This window comes from Lonchura striata, chromosome 4, assembly GCF_050655825.1.
Source record: "Lonchura striata isolate lonStrDom1 chromosome 4, ASM5065582v1, whole genome shotgun sequence".
Classification (NCBI taxonomy): domain Eukaryota; kingdom Metazoa; phylum Chordata; class Aves; order Passeriformes; family Estrildidae; genus Lonchura; species Lonchura striata.
In genome coordinates this window covers 12,469,920-12,485,193 of record NC_140706.1, presented here as the reverse complement: position 1 = coordinate 12,485,193, position 15,274 = coordinate 12,469,920, and the positions used below count along the sequence as shown (strand labels likewise).

Genomic DNA, 15,274 nt, shown 5'->3' with positions numbered 1-15,274 from the left:
CAGCCACATGAATTGGCAGAAGCTGAATGCCACATGACAGCATGAGCAGAGCTTTCCCATGCAGTGCTGGAGTGAAGTGCTTGAGGCAAACAAGTCCCATTCAGTGTATTCAGGGCACATCACAAAGCTACAGAGCCACAAAACCACTGACTATCTCAGCTGGTTCCTGCTCATGAATGCTGCCTCCATCTTCCCTTTACCATCATCCAGAAAATCTGAGACAAGATTTATTGTCAAGAGTGCTTTTTGCTCCAGTATTTGGGCATGAATAACATGCAAAAACTCATTCAACCATGTGTCCTCCTCCACTGAAGGGTGTTCACAAGGCAGGTCTCAGAAGTTCTGGGCTCTACATTTAGTGCCAATCTCATTCAGATTGAGACCTTTTGCTGTGAGTACATCCCTGCAAAGGTTAAGGAAAAAGGGTTTGTTGAGTGTCCTCAGTGTGCACCAAACAAAAGCTCTGATGCAATGAAGCTCCAACTACTGATTCTACTGGGTGTGAAAGAGACCATGGGAATTACTAACAAATTAAAAATACCAAGAAAAAGAATCAGTCAGGATAAAGCCTCACACTTGCATCTTGACTGTACCACTCATAAAAGGTATAATCCAGGGTGATACAAAGATAAAAACTAATTACATTTTGCATTATTTTTACTTACCAGTTGACTTACCAGGTTAACACTGTTGTCCCCATCCACCAATCTTGTAAGTTCTGAGTCTTTTTCTTTCTTCTTTTTCAACTTCACAGTACTTTGATCTTTTAAAGTTCTGTTTTCATCTAAAAGCTCTTCCACTTTTTCCTGTAGTTTGATTTCAGATAATTTTAAACTATAGACATGATGTTGAGATTCTTCCAATTTTGTTCTGAGAAAATCTTCAGAATTCTGACAGCACTGCAGTTCAGTCAGCAGGTCTGCCTGGTCTCTTCTAGTGTTCTCTTCTTTTTCCCTCAAGAACTTCAAATTTTGCTGAAATGCCTTGAGGTGGTTTTTCACATCACCCTCCACATTTTCAATACAAGTCTTCCATTCCATTTCTTCCCCACTTGTGTGTTTACACACCTGAGTCTCACTGCACACTGACTGCAGCTTCTGCTGGGGGTCCTGCACCATTCCCTCTTCTAACTTGGATGTCAAAAGAGCAATATGGGCATTAAGACCCAGGACTTGCTTTTCCAGCCTAGATACCTCACCCTGAAGGTAACAGTCCCTTTTCCTCAGTACTGCTGTCTGTTGCCTCTGCCTTTGTTTGTAGTGCTCAAAATATTCTGACTGGCTTTTTATTTCATCCTCTTTTGTCTTCAGCTGCTCCTGAAGCCAGTGCAATTTTTCCTTGTGCTTCTTCTCTGACTTCTTTTGGTTTTCAACCTATAATTTCAGTGAGATGTACAGTTAACATCTTAGGATCAAAGCTCTTGTTCCCTTATATTTTTTCTTAATTTAGTGATAACTCTGCCCTTGTTTTCTGAAAATTCAGGAATGACTCAAATGGATTTTTTTAAAGCCCGTAAAATACTGCATTTAGAGCAAAAATAACCTGCTTTGTCATTTCAGCCATCACTGAAACATCTTAGTAGGAAACAAACAAAACAAACTTGTCCACATCTGCTACTACATGACATACAGGAACTTTTAAAACACATTTTTGCATGTTCTATAGTACATATTAAATCAAAATAAACCTTAGAACTGTAATTCATATATCCAGTTCTGATTTATACAGTAACAGATCCTTAACATGGACAGTACTGCAGCACTGGGGTTTACAGGCAGAAGAGCTGTGGTTCTGTTATAGAAAACAGGACACACTTTCCAGAGCCCAGGACTTTTCCCTTTGCTCTTCACCATACCTGTCACCTGTCAGCTCCTCTTATGAGACTCCTGAAAAAGGAGAAATGAACAGATGCCTTTTGAAACAGTTTGAGAAAGACTTTGGTATTTTCCTTTGCACTAGGGTGTGTTTGAACACAGAGACTTGGAGGTGAAAGATGCCAGTGAAAGGCAGAAGAGGCTTTCATGAGTCCTGTACTGCCCTTGCTTTGAGCAGAGTAAGAGCCACCAGTATCACAGGGACATTGCAGCAACTTTGAAGCAAGACTGAAGGCACAGAGACATGAAGGAATGACTTTGGTTTTTTCAAGGACTTTTTTAGATCAGTCATTTTGATCATCAGCACTTTCCTGTCTTAGGCATTCACTGGCAAGGACTGGTCAGAAGGAACACTAGGCTGAAAAGTCAGGTAGATGTGGGCTAATATTTTGTTTTGTTAACTCTTGATGGGAATATATATCTAAGCTTCCCAAGTCTTGAAAAATACGTTTCACTTTTAATTACAAAAGCAGAGATTATTCTTCACTCTTGTGAATCTTGCCACACAATACTAGTGCCCTGTTAGAGCATTCTACTTTGACCTAAAATGCTGAGAAAATGAAAGGACATCTAATGGTAAACACAATTGAAAGATATTATTTCACTGAAGCCTGTTCCTGTAAACCTTTCATTCCTTCTCCATTTTCATGAATCCACTGAATGAGCAAACTAGGTAAAAATGCCTGTTGTATGGAGCTAGAAAGATAAAGTCTGATACAAGGAGTACACTGAGCAGGTCCTAGGGAGAAAGAAAAGGGGGAGCATAAATTTGATCAAGGGCCTGAATGAGAGAAATAACAGCAGTGCTAAAAAAATAACAGAGAAATAGAAAGCTGGGAGGAAAAAAAATCCAAAAATTCTTCTGATTTTTTTGGTTGTAGAAAAAGAGAAAGGCCATTTATTGCTTAAAAACAGAGGTCACTGGAGATGAGCTTGACTTATAAATTACTATCACAAAGAGGAAATAAACTAGGCCATTTGCAACAATATCCCCTCACCAAATGGATCAGGTCCTCCTGAATGCTTTGCAGTTTCCCTTTAATGCGCAGATTGACATTTTCTACCTGGTCCAGCTTCACATAAAGTTGATCAATCGTCACAAGAAGTGTTTTCTGTGACAGCTCCAGCTCTTTCATCCTGTGATAGCAAGAATGAACATTTTTGCTAAGTAAATACCACAGCACAGTTTCAGATGGATAAGCAGTCACAACCAATGCATCAAGTTATCTCTATTTTTGTATTTGTCTCCCAAAAATAAAATAGTAACAAATTTTTGATCACTAATATAACAAACACTTAACTCTTAACAAGTCAACTGGGGTTTGCACATTAAGCTGGAGAGTGTTGAAATTTTTAAAGAGAACACCTTTCTGCTGATTTAATAAGAATACCATAAGCAAACACGTGTACAAGATTTTTGCTCAATGGAGTTTAGCATGCTATGTAAAGTAACAACTTACCATAAAGACAACCACAACACTTCAGTCTCTGCATGTACCTGATCATAGGATTATGGCAGGTTCACAGTCAGTGAACTCAATTTTTATGACAGTAAATGCTTCCCATCAAAATTAACATTACGGGGAACCTACAAAAAACCTACCTATGTTTTAGGGGCTGAAGTGAAAATATCTTACTTGCAACATGCCTTCAGTGGGCACTAAAACCTACAGAGCATAATTGTATTGACTTTTGTCTTCAAAGATGTATCAGAACAAAATACAGGTTTGCTTTGCCTGTTGCTAGTCAAATGGTAGTATAAAATTATGAAGTGTGATATGAGAATCTTTAAAAAATGATTAATTATTATTTTGAAAAGAGTTCATTATTAAAATATTTCTGACAAAATTCGTTGATGAATTCAAAGCAATTAAAAATCATACAAATAGGTGTTTTAATGCCATTTATATTTCCTATTCTTTTTAACTTTTACATTCTTTAGAACAGTGCTTTTGCTGACTATCAAAACCTTATTATTCTAATTAAATGTATAATTAATGCTTAATGGCAGCTTCATCTGGTGTAATGATTAGCATTAACACACCAAATTAGAAAAAGCTTTCTGAAAAAAATAACTTTTTTTACAACAAGAAATTCCAAATTAACTCTTAATTTAAAAGGAAAGGAATACACTTTACAAATGGAATTTGCATAATATGAATATTTAATAATGAAACATCCCGAGAAAGCTGCCTGGTTATTTGCAACAATATGTTAGACCATGCTGTAGATCTTAAATAATAATTCTTATAAAAGTGATTATTGCATTGCTATTCTGACAGCTATACAAAATACACATGAATCTTCTCTATCACTCTAAAAACACAGGAAGTCCTTCTTTTTGCTGGTTCTACATGTATCATTTGACAAGCAGTACACAGGGCAAAGTGAAGAGTACATTTATCACATAACAATACATTTTAATGCAAACGCCCCTTACATTTACCTATTTCTTAGGATGGAATCTGACTTCACGTAGTCCTCTAGAACACCTTTCAGTTTTTGCTCTGACTTTTCCAGCTCTTTTATTCTGAGATTCAAATTCTCTTCTCCAGCAGTGTTTACTTTTTCATCAGGTGTGCCTGCATCTTCTAATTCCTGGAAAACCCAGGAAGTACCAATTTTAACACTGAAATTCAGGATAGCAAATCCTTCATTGTTAGGCATTCTAATACAGTAACAAAATTCTTGTTCTGTTCCAGATGAAGGATCCATGATGAAAAAGAGCACAAATTAGGTTCTCAATGTACTACAGTCTAAGCATGCAGTAACAGAGTCTAAGCCTCTGATGATCAAATGAACAGTCCTTCTTGATTCTGAACACATTTATTATTTATGAGAAAGTCTCATTTCATTAGCCCCATTAACATGTATGAAGGGAGTTGCTGTTCACAACATGAGATCCCCATAAAAGATTTAGTTAGACTAATTAATAAATTAATTTGCCATCAAAGTTTTGAAAAGAGAATAATTTTCTACTAAACATGAGAGTTCATAAAACTGAGTGTGTTTGGATAAATATATTACATTATTATTGTTTCAATAAAGAAGACTAAAAAATGATATTTCCTATTAAAAGGCATTCTATGACTATTTCAGAGAAAACATTTAATTGGTATTTTGGAATTCTACATGCAGTATTTTATTTGTATCTACTTCACTCCTGACATAGCTGAAAGAAATTTTCAAATTTGGGCTTGACAAGGCAAGCTAAGGTTGGTTCTTCTGCCTCTTTTAATCATAGATCTAAAAAATCTTCAGAAATTCACTTCAGTAAGTATAGTCTTATAACTGTGCCCTGGTTTCTGCTGGGTCAGAGATAATTTTCTCCTTAGAAGCTGGCACAGCACTGTGTTTTGGATTTGGGATGGGAATAATGTTGATAACACTCTGATGTTCTGGCTGCTCAGTAGTGCTCACCCTACATCAGGGACTCTTCAGTGGCTCGTGTCTGCCAGTGAGGAGCTGCACAAGGAGCTGGGAGGGAGCACAGCTGGGATGGCTGATCCAAACTGTCCAGAGGGATATTCCACACCACAGAGCTTCATGCTCACTATATTATCTGAAGGGAATTACCCAGAAAGGGACTGATTGCTGTTCAGGAACTGGCTGGCCACTGGTCAGCAGGTGGTAGGAAACTGTAGTGTAAAGCACACTTGCTTGTCTTGAGTCCTGTTAAATTCTCTCTCCCCCTTTATAATTACAATTATTAGCATCAGCATATTATTGTAGTAATATTTTGTCTCAATTATTAAACTTCTTCTCAACCCAAAAGATTTACCTTTTCTTTCTGATTCTCCTCCCCAGGGGTGCAGGGAGGGTGTGGGGGGAGTGAGGGAGAGGCTGAGTGGTGCTGGCTCTCAGCTGGGTTAAACCTCAACCAGCTGGCACCTGTGAAATTATTTTGCTACATTTGTATTGATTTGGAATTGTATCTGTAACTGGAATTCAACCAGAGTTTGGATTTATTACCAACAAAATAATGCAATTACTTTTTTTTTTTTTTTTGGTAGACAAATGCTGCATCTACAGTGCAAAGAAGAAGATAAAAGTAACTTTTTTGATACTGATGAGTAGAAAATGGCACAAAATCAGTTCAAAATAATAAAAAAACCCCACCTTATCACCTCATGGTTTGATGTTTTGCTATGTGCTATTCACAAGTTCAATAAATTACACTAAGTGCTACAATTTTGGTCAATTTTATCAACTCACTGGCAACACAACTCACTTATGTCAGCCACACAAGCACCTAGAACTAAAATGATTCAGGCACTCCTCAGCCCCTTAAGAAGCCACGATACTTAAAAGCTTCAAGAGCAGACAGACATCAAAGAATAAACCCATGTGGACAACAAAGCTCACACCTCTGTGATACCAATCCCAGTCTCCTCTCAGAGAGCATGCATCCCTGAGACATGTTAACATAATTATGGCTCTCCCCTGGATGGTATAATTTCCCAAATGGAACATCATCTTCAATTTAGAGTTCCTTGAGACATTAGTATTTTGTTTTTACTTCTTATTTGTAAATGGAATAGGCACCCTGTTCTGTGACAATGGCTATCCCTGAACAGCACTGCAAAATGCATATATAATAACAGTGAACATTGTTACTTTTCTCATTAATAATTTACAGTGGAAGCCAAATTAATATCATTTGCAACTGCAGTATGAAACCAGGAAAGCTATTACAACTAAAACAAGAAATAAGAAACTTACAGTTGCCTTCTCCACTTATATAGCTGGGACAGATTATTTGAAAGCTGTGTCACAAAAAGGGAAAATCAGGCCTGAATTCTGTGACTAAGTCTATCTTGTATGGACGGAATCACAGAATAATAGAATCACTAAGATTGGAAAAGAACTTCCAAGATCACCAAAACCAGCCACTAATCCAACACTGCCAGGTCCAGCATTAAACCATGTCCTCCAAGTGCCACATCCACACCTTTGAACATTTCCAGGGATGGTGATTCTATCAGCTCCCTGGACAGCCTTTCCCAAAGCCTGAACACCGTGTTAACACATAGCACCCACTCCCAGCTCTACAGTAAATACCAATATACAACAGATAGTAAGATTGCAATGATCCGTTTACCAAAAGTACAAATCCTGCTAGCTCAGTGCAGAAAAAAACATCATAAATGTAATGGAAAATATCAGCCCAATCAGCCAGTTTTCTTGAGAAAACTGTCACACGTAAATTACAATGTAATTACAAAACACATAAAAAAATCAGGAGATGAAACTGTTCATACCTTCTCTGCTTTGTAAGAAGACCCTCTCCTGTCCGTGCAGTGCCCTTATCGTGGCAGCCACGTGCTCTGACCATGGCGTGTTTGTGCTTGTAGCTCCATATTCAAAACAGTGATGAGCAAATCTGTGTCTATGAGAAGTGTTTCTTTGCCAAGTGAATCCTCGTTCCTTCACTGGCACCAGGTTTGATTATCTCAAGCTCTGTTTACCTTCTGCTGTGGTCCTTTGCTTCTGAGTGATGCCAGGACTCTCTCTTGCAGTGAAGGCCTTACTTTTCTACATTCTGTCATCACTTCTAAAAGCCTTAACTAAAACATGAAAAATTTCTATTTGAAAACACATTCTCTAAATACTTGCTCCTTTTCAACAATATATTGTGAGCAACATATTCTGTTGGGGATTGAGATTCCAGACTTCTGCATGATCCTTGTTTCCAAAGTAAATTGTGCTTTCTACCAGGGTTATTCCAACCCTGACATCAGCCACAGTTTGCTGTGTGTGACTGAATTAATCTGAATTAAGGAGTGTCTCAGCTCCTTCTGCAGGTAAATGCTCTTGTCCAGTGATTCTTTGTGCAGGGTACTTTTCTTCAGAGCCTGATAATTATCTGAGAAAACAGGCTGCTTCTGAGGCTGATTCCAGCACCTTCAACAGCTTCCTCTGTCCTTCCTTACTTGTTCATTGCCTTATGTTGTTTTTGTTAATCATAATTGCTACTTCATGTGATATATTATAGTAACCAGCTACTTCATGTTGGAGTTCAGTGTGTCCATGGGAGCAGGCTTGTTTCTCTGTGGCTTTCTACACAAATATGATTTTCAAGAAAATGTGAGGGAGGAGAAAGTTATCTTCTAACATTGTGCTCTTAACATTTTCATCTTGCCTCGACATTTCAGAAATAATTAAAATTATCTATTTCTTCATATTGCCTTTCCAGTTCTTAAGTATTGATTTGCTTTTCCCTCTTTGAAACAGTAATATTTTTTTTCATTTTCTAACGATTCTCTTAAAAAGGTCTTTGCAACTTCCATTTTCTCAGTGTGTGCTTCACCCCAAATTTTTCTTGTAGTCCAGGTGGTCAATGACTGTTTATCTACCTCTGCTGGTTGAGGTTGTGCCATTTTTACTAATGAAGATGGTTTTTTATTTCACCTGAGAGGATGCCATATTTCCAAATATTCATGTTCAACTATTTCTCTGCTTATCATGTTTATCTACATGCCCATTTCTCCAAGTCCTTCTTTCTTCTCGAAGAGATAACTGAGCACAGCACATCATTCTCTTTCCCTGAGCTCTCAGGCTACCATGGAATCTGTCCGTTTCCCAATGCTGTCTTTACAAGACATTGCCTTACTTTTCAAGAAACATTCAAAGAATCATATTTCCCACACAGTTCTCACCCACTTTAAAGTTTTCATGCTTCAATCTACCACCTTGCCTTTCTCCAAAACCCTTCCTTTCTGCACCTGAGGATTTCCAGTTTAGGAATTTAATATGAATTTGACCACTGCAGGGTTGTAAATCTTCTTTTTTGTTTCCAACTTTGAACAGTTTGCTTCCTTTCAGCTATTTACTATAGACAACTTAATGTCAAACACTTAGCTTTTTTAATATAGATATTAAAAAGGAGATCCTGTGTTTCTGGGGTTCCTTGGGAAATGCAAACCACATTTGTTGAAAGCATGCAGTATGGAGACAAAAATCTCAGTACTGTAAGAAAACATTTGGTAGATAATAGTTCACATAGCAGCCAGTAATTGCACTTGTATTTTTTCTGCTGTTTGGTTGGTGGGAGAGTGTAAGTTCTGTTTAAATTTTTTTTCAGTGTTTATGATGTGCTGGTCCTTATTTGATTGTGAAATAATTCCAGCTTGAAGCTACATCTTTAAAAAAAGTCTCTAATTTTAAGTTCAAATACTTTGCAGCTTCAAGGATTATGCACACTGCTTTATGAAAAAAATGCACCAATTTAAAACTGCTTAATAAATATTTTCTGTATTTTTGCATGTGGACTCAGCTTTTCACTCCATAGGTTCTTTTAATAGCCTGTAAACAAAACGAAACCAAGACAGAAAACAAAAACAACAAAGAAAAGAAGAGATCTGCTGAGCTTTAGATAAAAAACATTACTTTAGAAATACATGTTGGTATCAAACCCTAAATTCACAGGCAGCACAATACCTTTCTGAATGTTTTATATTACCTTCAGAATAACTAGAATCAAAATTACTATCAGTAAATCACCTGGTTTGCCTTGAAATACTTAACAGTGTTGAAAAGCCAGCTATAATTAAGTATCTTAAAATTAGCTTTTCTGTGTTAGATTAATCAGAGACAGATTCACCTCTGGCAATATGAATTAAAGAACATTGCCCTTCACACCAGCACCACAATGTGATGTGCACTCCTAGAAATGTCAAAAGCTGAGTAGTTATGTGGCTACACAGTCATTACCCCTGTGTTATCTCCTCAAAAGGCTTGTCACCAAGCTTGAATTTAATTACTTAACTACTTACTGTTAACAGGAAGAGTAGCACATTATATCAGCACAATGCATTTTTTGAAGACTACTAACATTTGCAATTTCTTTTGCATTTTTTTTTCTCTTTTAATCCAAGAGGAACATAGAATACTATCAGGTAATATCTTCAGGGAAATCTATAGATCCCTTGAATGCATAGTATGTCAAAATATTATAAATGGAATTTTAAAAATGCTGGTGATTTCACTGTTTATTGAATGTTTATAAAGTATCTCTAGACTTGGCCAGTATATTTTTCAACATATTTAAAAACAAATATATTCATCCAGATGTTAGCACTTCTAACTGGGACTGGTATAAAACACCTGGAGGAAACTCCAAAGACAATAGTTTGGTGACTCTTTTAACATTAGTCTTTCAAACATCTGCCTTATCTGATCTCTTCCAAAAATTCACTTCAAAATGTAGAAAGGTGAATAGTTTACTACAAGGCTCCACCTTTCTTCAAACACCTTTCTATAAGCATATGCTCAAATTTTTATAAAAGAAACAAAAATTTCAGAAAATAATGAAAAAGTTTGTTCAATTTCAACTACTTTTCAACTTCTAACAATCAGAAGAAAGCTCCTGCACTTTTAAGAAAAAAATAATACCTAACAATTAAATTCTACCCATCTGCAACTGTTACCATGTTATTTAAAAATAAAAAGCATATGCAGCAGTGCTTGTAGTGAGACCCCAGAGCAAGTTCCAAAGAGCATCAACAGAAAGATGATAACTGAACATATTTGACCAGAATAAACCCTAGAAAGTGCCCATAATAACACAGGTCTGAATTCTCAAAAGTATTTCAGATCTGGGCAGTAGAAAATACTGTTTCATGCTATAAATGTTTCATGCTCATAATATTCTCATTATTCTTTTTCATCATACAGTACTGATAGCAGTTTCAAAGATGTTGACTGAACTCCCACTATGAGAAGATTCCTTGAAGATAATTCAAATTACAAAGAAGAAAAAATTTATAAATTTTGTAAAGGTAAAAAGCATTGTGTATTATTGAGTTAAAACCAAACAAAAACCCAACAACAGTAACAATACAAATCCTGTATAATATTCAGTAGCTTTAAAGCATAGGTTAATCCTCAAACAGTGAGGCTGCTGAGTTAGCATCCTTCCTGAAAGGCAGTGTGGAACTTGCATTGCTCCAGGGACTGATTTTCTAAATTGCATTTCCCTCTTGTTGTCTGTGAAAGGAAAGCAGTGGCACTGTGGCTCCTGCCACAGCTGAAGAAATTCACTGCCTTTAGCACTGAGCTGAAAGGGTCAGGACACTGTGAAAGGACAGTGAGTGATGGAAATGCCTCAAGGAGAGGCACAGAGGTTTTTTATCCTCACCCTTTCCATGTTGTGTCATTGACATTGCAACCTTCAAATCGCCTCATAAAAGGGAAAATTTTTTATTATTTCCTGAGTTATTTCATGGCCTCAAGGATCTGGAGGAAGTGAAATCAACTCTTTATTTTGCTTGGGTGGTTATGCTCACAAGGCTTCTTAGAAAGCAAAACTTAAGCCAACTGATTCTTTGCCTCCTCTCCATCCAGCATGACAGAAGGCAGGAACCTCCAACAATAACTGGACTTTCAGACAAAATGTACCTGCTCTGCAAGAATGGAAAGCACTCACTGCAGTTACGGCAGTCAATATCTTTGACTACAAAATCATTTCTCATTGAAAACCCAATCGCTTCCTGCAGAAATCTAGGAAGGAAAGTATCCAAGTTGGATTTATAGATGTCTCTTCCTCTCTGTGCAGGTAAAACCAGTATGCCCTTCCTCATGGTGTCAGGGTCTTACAAACAATCCCCAAAACAAGGCAAAATCTAGGAGTCAAAAACTGAGCACAAAGAAATATAAAGAATACTAACCACACGTCTCGGCTCAGTTGTGTCATCAAGGCCACAGAATGAATGCTAGTGAAAAAAACAAAAAAAGGAACAAAAACTATAACATAAGATCAAAAGAAAATGAGGAAAAAAGAAAAGAAAGAAGATGTAAGATATGTCATATGAAATCCAGTGACATTACAGCAGTTAGTCTTACATCATTAATAATTGAGTTGATCTGAAAGAAAGACACAGTATACCAATCTTATTCTAAAAAGCAGTAAAAGATATTTGAGAGGAGTTTTACAATGCCAAAATTTGTGGATTCATATATATTAGGCCTGTGAATTCTGTGATTTACTTAAAGAAGTACTTATAATTACACACACTAAAGCTTTCCTGAATCAAGGCCTACCAAGCCAAGGGCACAACCTAAATGCAACTGAAATAGCAGAGAATCAGCTGTAAGAAGAGCACAGCATGTTTAAGCAGCATTTGTTCCTAATATATCAACTCACATATTAAAACTGAGATTTTATATCATTCTTCTGTGTAGCCTCTAGAAACAGGACAGTTTGCCCAAGAATCTATAGGGCAGAAATACTGTAATATTTATGTTCTTATTTGATAGAATTTTACACAAAGCTTAAAAATTGAATCCAGTCCTAAAGGAAAATGAAAAGTCATACTCATGACACAGTAACTCTAAGTGGTGCACTGCCCTTAGCTACCACCAGCAACAGGCTCAGCTACAAATGCTGCTGTTCCTTCAAAAGCATAAGATTCCTCTCCACATGAAATTATTGCACTCAGGATCACGTAGGTGTCAATCTGCACCCTTTAACACATTAAACCTTTAGAAGAACAATGAGGTTAAATTATTATTATATCATTCATTGCTTCCCTAACAACACAATCTTCCTTTGGGCCATCAGAATAGGATTTAATCCCAGGTCAAAAAAAAAAATTCAAATGTAATTGGGATAGAAGGAAGCCCTCCACCCATCCAGAAGCTGAAGGTCAATAGGAAGGGATGAAGCTTTTTTGAGGTCTCTTGCTAATTAACATTAAAGCAAAGAGGATGTTAATCATTTTAACTCATTACCAGCTTTCTGCTAAGCTTGTGATTAGGCTCTTTCTTTTCCAGTGCTTTTCCACATCCATCCGGCTGATGAACCAGCAGAGATAACGCTATTTTCCATTTCCAAAATTATCAGTCTGTGTTGTCTGGCTATACCTGCTCTGTAAACTGTAATGGAAATGCCTTAAAGGCTTACATTTTGGCAATAGCAACATCTAGAGATGTTTATTTTTTTAGAATAGGTGGATAAACAGTAATATTTGAAATAATTATTATGTAAAAATATTGTCTATCCCTCAACATTTCTCTGCTTTGAGGAGTTAAGTGTGCATGCTAGACATCACTGGCTGCTAGGTAGGAGCAGCTTCAGGTATATATATAGTCTGGGGCAGAAGAGGGCAAAGGCAGCAAAAGAGCCCTTTTCAGGGTGAAAAGAGCCCTTTTAGGGTGAGTAGTGCCTGTGTTCTTCTGCCAGTGCCAACATGGAGCACTGCCCTCCCAAGGGATGCAGACAGACCAGCCCCAGCCACGCCTCTGCAGGGTGAGTAAAGTGATAATCAGCAACAGCAGCAACAGCCCAGCTTCTGCAGGCTCCTCTCCTGCTCCTCCACAAACCCAGACGGGTATCACGCTCTGAAAAGTGCAGGACAAGGTACAGCAGAGGGGAGACAACTACTGTGGGAGCAGAAGGGGCCAAGGAAGATTCTGAGGGAATTGGAATTGTTGCTGGAAGTGCAGCTGGGAGGACTGCCACATCCTGAAAGCAGATTCAGGGATGCTGAGATAAGAGAAGGGTGAGAAGAAATTTTCCGCACCCAGTGAGCTGCTCCCTGAATCCTCCCTCTGTTCTGCCAACCCCACTGACCCCTTTCAACTCCCTCCAGAGTCCTAAAAAAGCCTTCCTTTTACCCTTTTACCCATTCTCATCGTAAGAGAAAGAAACAGTGACTGAGAACTCCACTAACATCTCCATTCAGCCCAGCAGTAGGTTTATGTAGGATTACATGCCCATAAATGCTGAAGAAAATGAACCTGGGACGTGACTCTTGTTGGCATCTAGGCACTGGTTCAGCAAAGGTGCCATGACTAAAACACTCTGTCTAGAGAAAGGCCCACTGTCAGTCCATGCTCTGCAGAGCAGCCTGAATTCCACAGACCTGGGAAAAACCTGAGCCCACAGTCCATGAGCCTTGTGACATCCCTTGCTTGGGAACCACAGTGACACAAATTAGCTCTCTGAAGCCTTGATCAGAGCTTCTTCTTAAAATCAAATCCATTATATTAACTTTTTCTATATTAAATCAAGAAATACTCCTTAATTGTAGTGTTTTGCAGGCACTTCCCTAATTTTATTTTTCTGTACTTGAAAGTTTTGCAAAGCTATGCTATCCAAAGAATAGGGCTGAGCTAACCAATTTTTTCAGAGTCAAATCTTTTCTCTTTTTTGATCTAAACCACAGCAAATCCTCCTTCTAGTAGTCTAGAGTCTCCCCAGACTCCTTGATTCCTTCCTGTAATTGACAGAAATCCTGTAGAGGAAATAATTTTGAGCAGATTAGGGACAGAGCTGCATTTCATGCTGCAATGACTCAAACTCGAATTTTATCTTGTCTTAAAATAGATTTTGTGATATTAGGTTAAGTACTATTAACATCAGTGCAACAGAGAAAAACAATTTTCTATGGAAAAATAAATCCATTGGTACTGCCCAGACATAAATTTACCTTTTCCTCAATTTCTTTGAGTTGCCTCTTTTGAAGTTCTATTTTATCTTCTAGATCTCGAATTCGCTGGAACAGAAAAAGCAAAATAAACATTATTATATCTAAGTTGAAAAGCATACGAATCAAAAAGATAAGAAATAGATTGAAAATAAAGAGAACAAATGCCCATTATTAATGTAACACTTCCTTTACAGTTATATTAGGCATTTCCATGGCAAAATTTTCCACATTTCCATTAAACCATGGCAATTCAAACAAGCTGCATGTTCAGAATGTCACATTTACTACCAGGAAGTCTACTCATCACCACTCATTAATCATAATTTTAACATATACACGCAAACAATTCCATTTTGCATCAAAATTCTTTCTCTGTGCAACTGCCAGTTTTTCTGCTTACCTAGACAGCCATCAGATTACACTATAACATTTCCTTTTAACCCTTAATTTTCCTTTCCTATAAAACATAACCATGCTTCTACCATAGTCAGGCTATACCAGAAAAAAGAGAACGCACAGATTTTCAGTTTATCACAAAGATACCATCCCGAGTCTCAGCTCTGTCCTATTATCAGTCACCTCCCACCAGAGCCAGATGGAATGTTTCCTTCACTGTAGCTCCCATATTTTTAAGGATTTTTTCTTGTTCAGTTTCACAAAGTTTCTTCAAAAACATGACTGCTGCTGGGTCCACATATCTTCTTCTTTTCTGTATCACATAGCTCCTTTTTTCCTTTCAGTAAGTCACACTTTTTTTCTTATTTTTTATTTTTCTTTTGATATTGGGGGTCTTATACAATTTAGATGCATTTTATTATACTTCAGTACATTGTACTTGTTACAGATAAAGTAGGTTACATATAATTTTTTCTATAGGCAGAAACCTGAAATCTACTAACAGTCACTGGTGATCAAGAAACAATTTCAACAACAATGAGATTTTTTGGGGGATTAACTACCCAATCTCAG

The 15,274-nt window shown here is 37.3% G+C and overlaps 2 protein-coding genes across 9 annotated transcripts in view; both read right to left on the bottom strand.

Annotated features, from left to right (window-relative positions):
• C4H4orf50 (chromosome 4 C4orf50 homolog) overlaps window positions 1-7,274 on the bottom strand; it is an 83,931-nt gene extending 76,657 nt beyond the window's left edge. For 4 of the 6 annotated variants that reach the window (XR_014954705.1, XM_077782756.2, XM_085577663.1 and 1 more), the window contains exons 1-3: window positions 7,136-7,274; window positions 2,873-3,011; window positions 666-1,373 (exon numbers count right to left, since the gene is read on the bottom strand). Coding sequence is in view for 5 of the 6 variants with exons in the window: in XM_077782756.2 (XP_077638882.2) it covers window positions 666-1,373; window positions 2,873-3,011; window positions 7,136-7,209 (921 nt within the window). In the remaining variant the exon portion in view is untranslated. Of the gene's footprint in view, window positions 1-665; window positions 1,374-2,872; window positions 3,012-4,320; window positions 4,453-7,135 lie in introns of those variants that run through there. The other 2 variants (XM_085577666.1, XM_085577667.1) reach the window with 2 other exon arrangements.
• A 1,763-nt stretch (window positions 7,275-9,037) lies between these two features.
• The window catches only part of JAKMIP1 (janus kinase and microtubule interacting protein 1), a 144,069-nt gene continuing 137,832 nt past the window's right edge, over window positions 9,038-15,274 (bottom strand). For all 3 annotated transcript variants that reach the window (XM_077782752.2, XM_085577668.1, XM_077782754.2), the window contains 3 exons: window positions 14,306-14,371; window positions 11,543-11,587; window positions 9,038-9,179 (listed from right to left, as the gene is read on the bottom strand). In XM_077782752.2, the coding sequence (XP_077638878.1) occupies window positions 9,147-9,179; window positions 11,543-11,587; window positions 14,306-14,371 (144 nt within the window). In that variant the 3' untranslated portion in view covers window positions 9,038-9,146. The remainder of the gene's footprint in view (window positions 9,180-11,542; window positions 11,588-14,305; window positions 14,372-15,274) is intronic.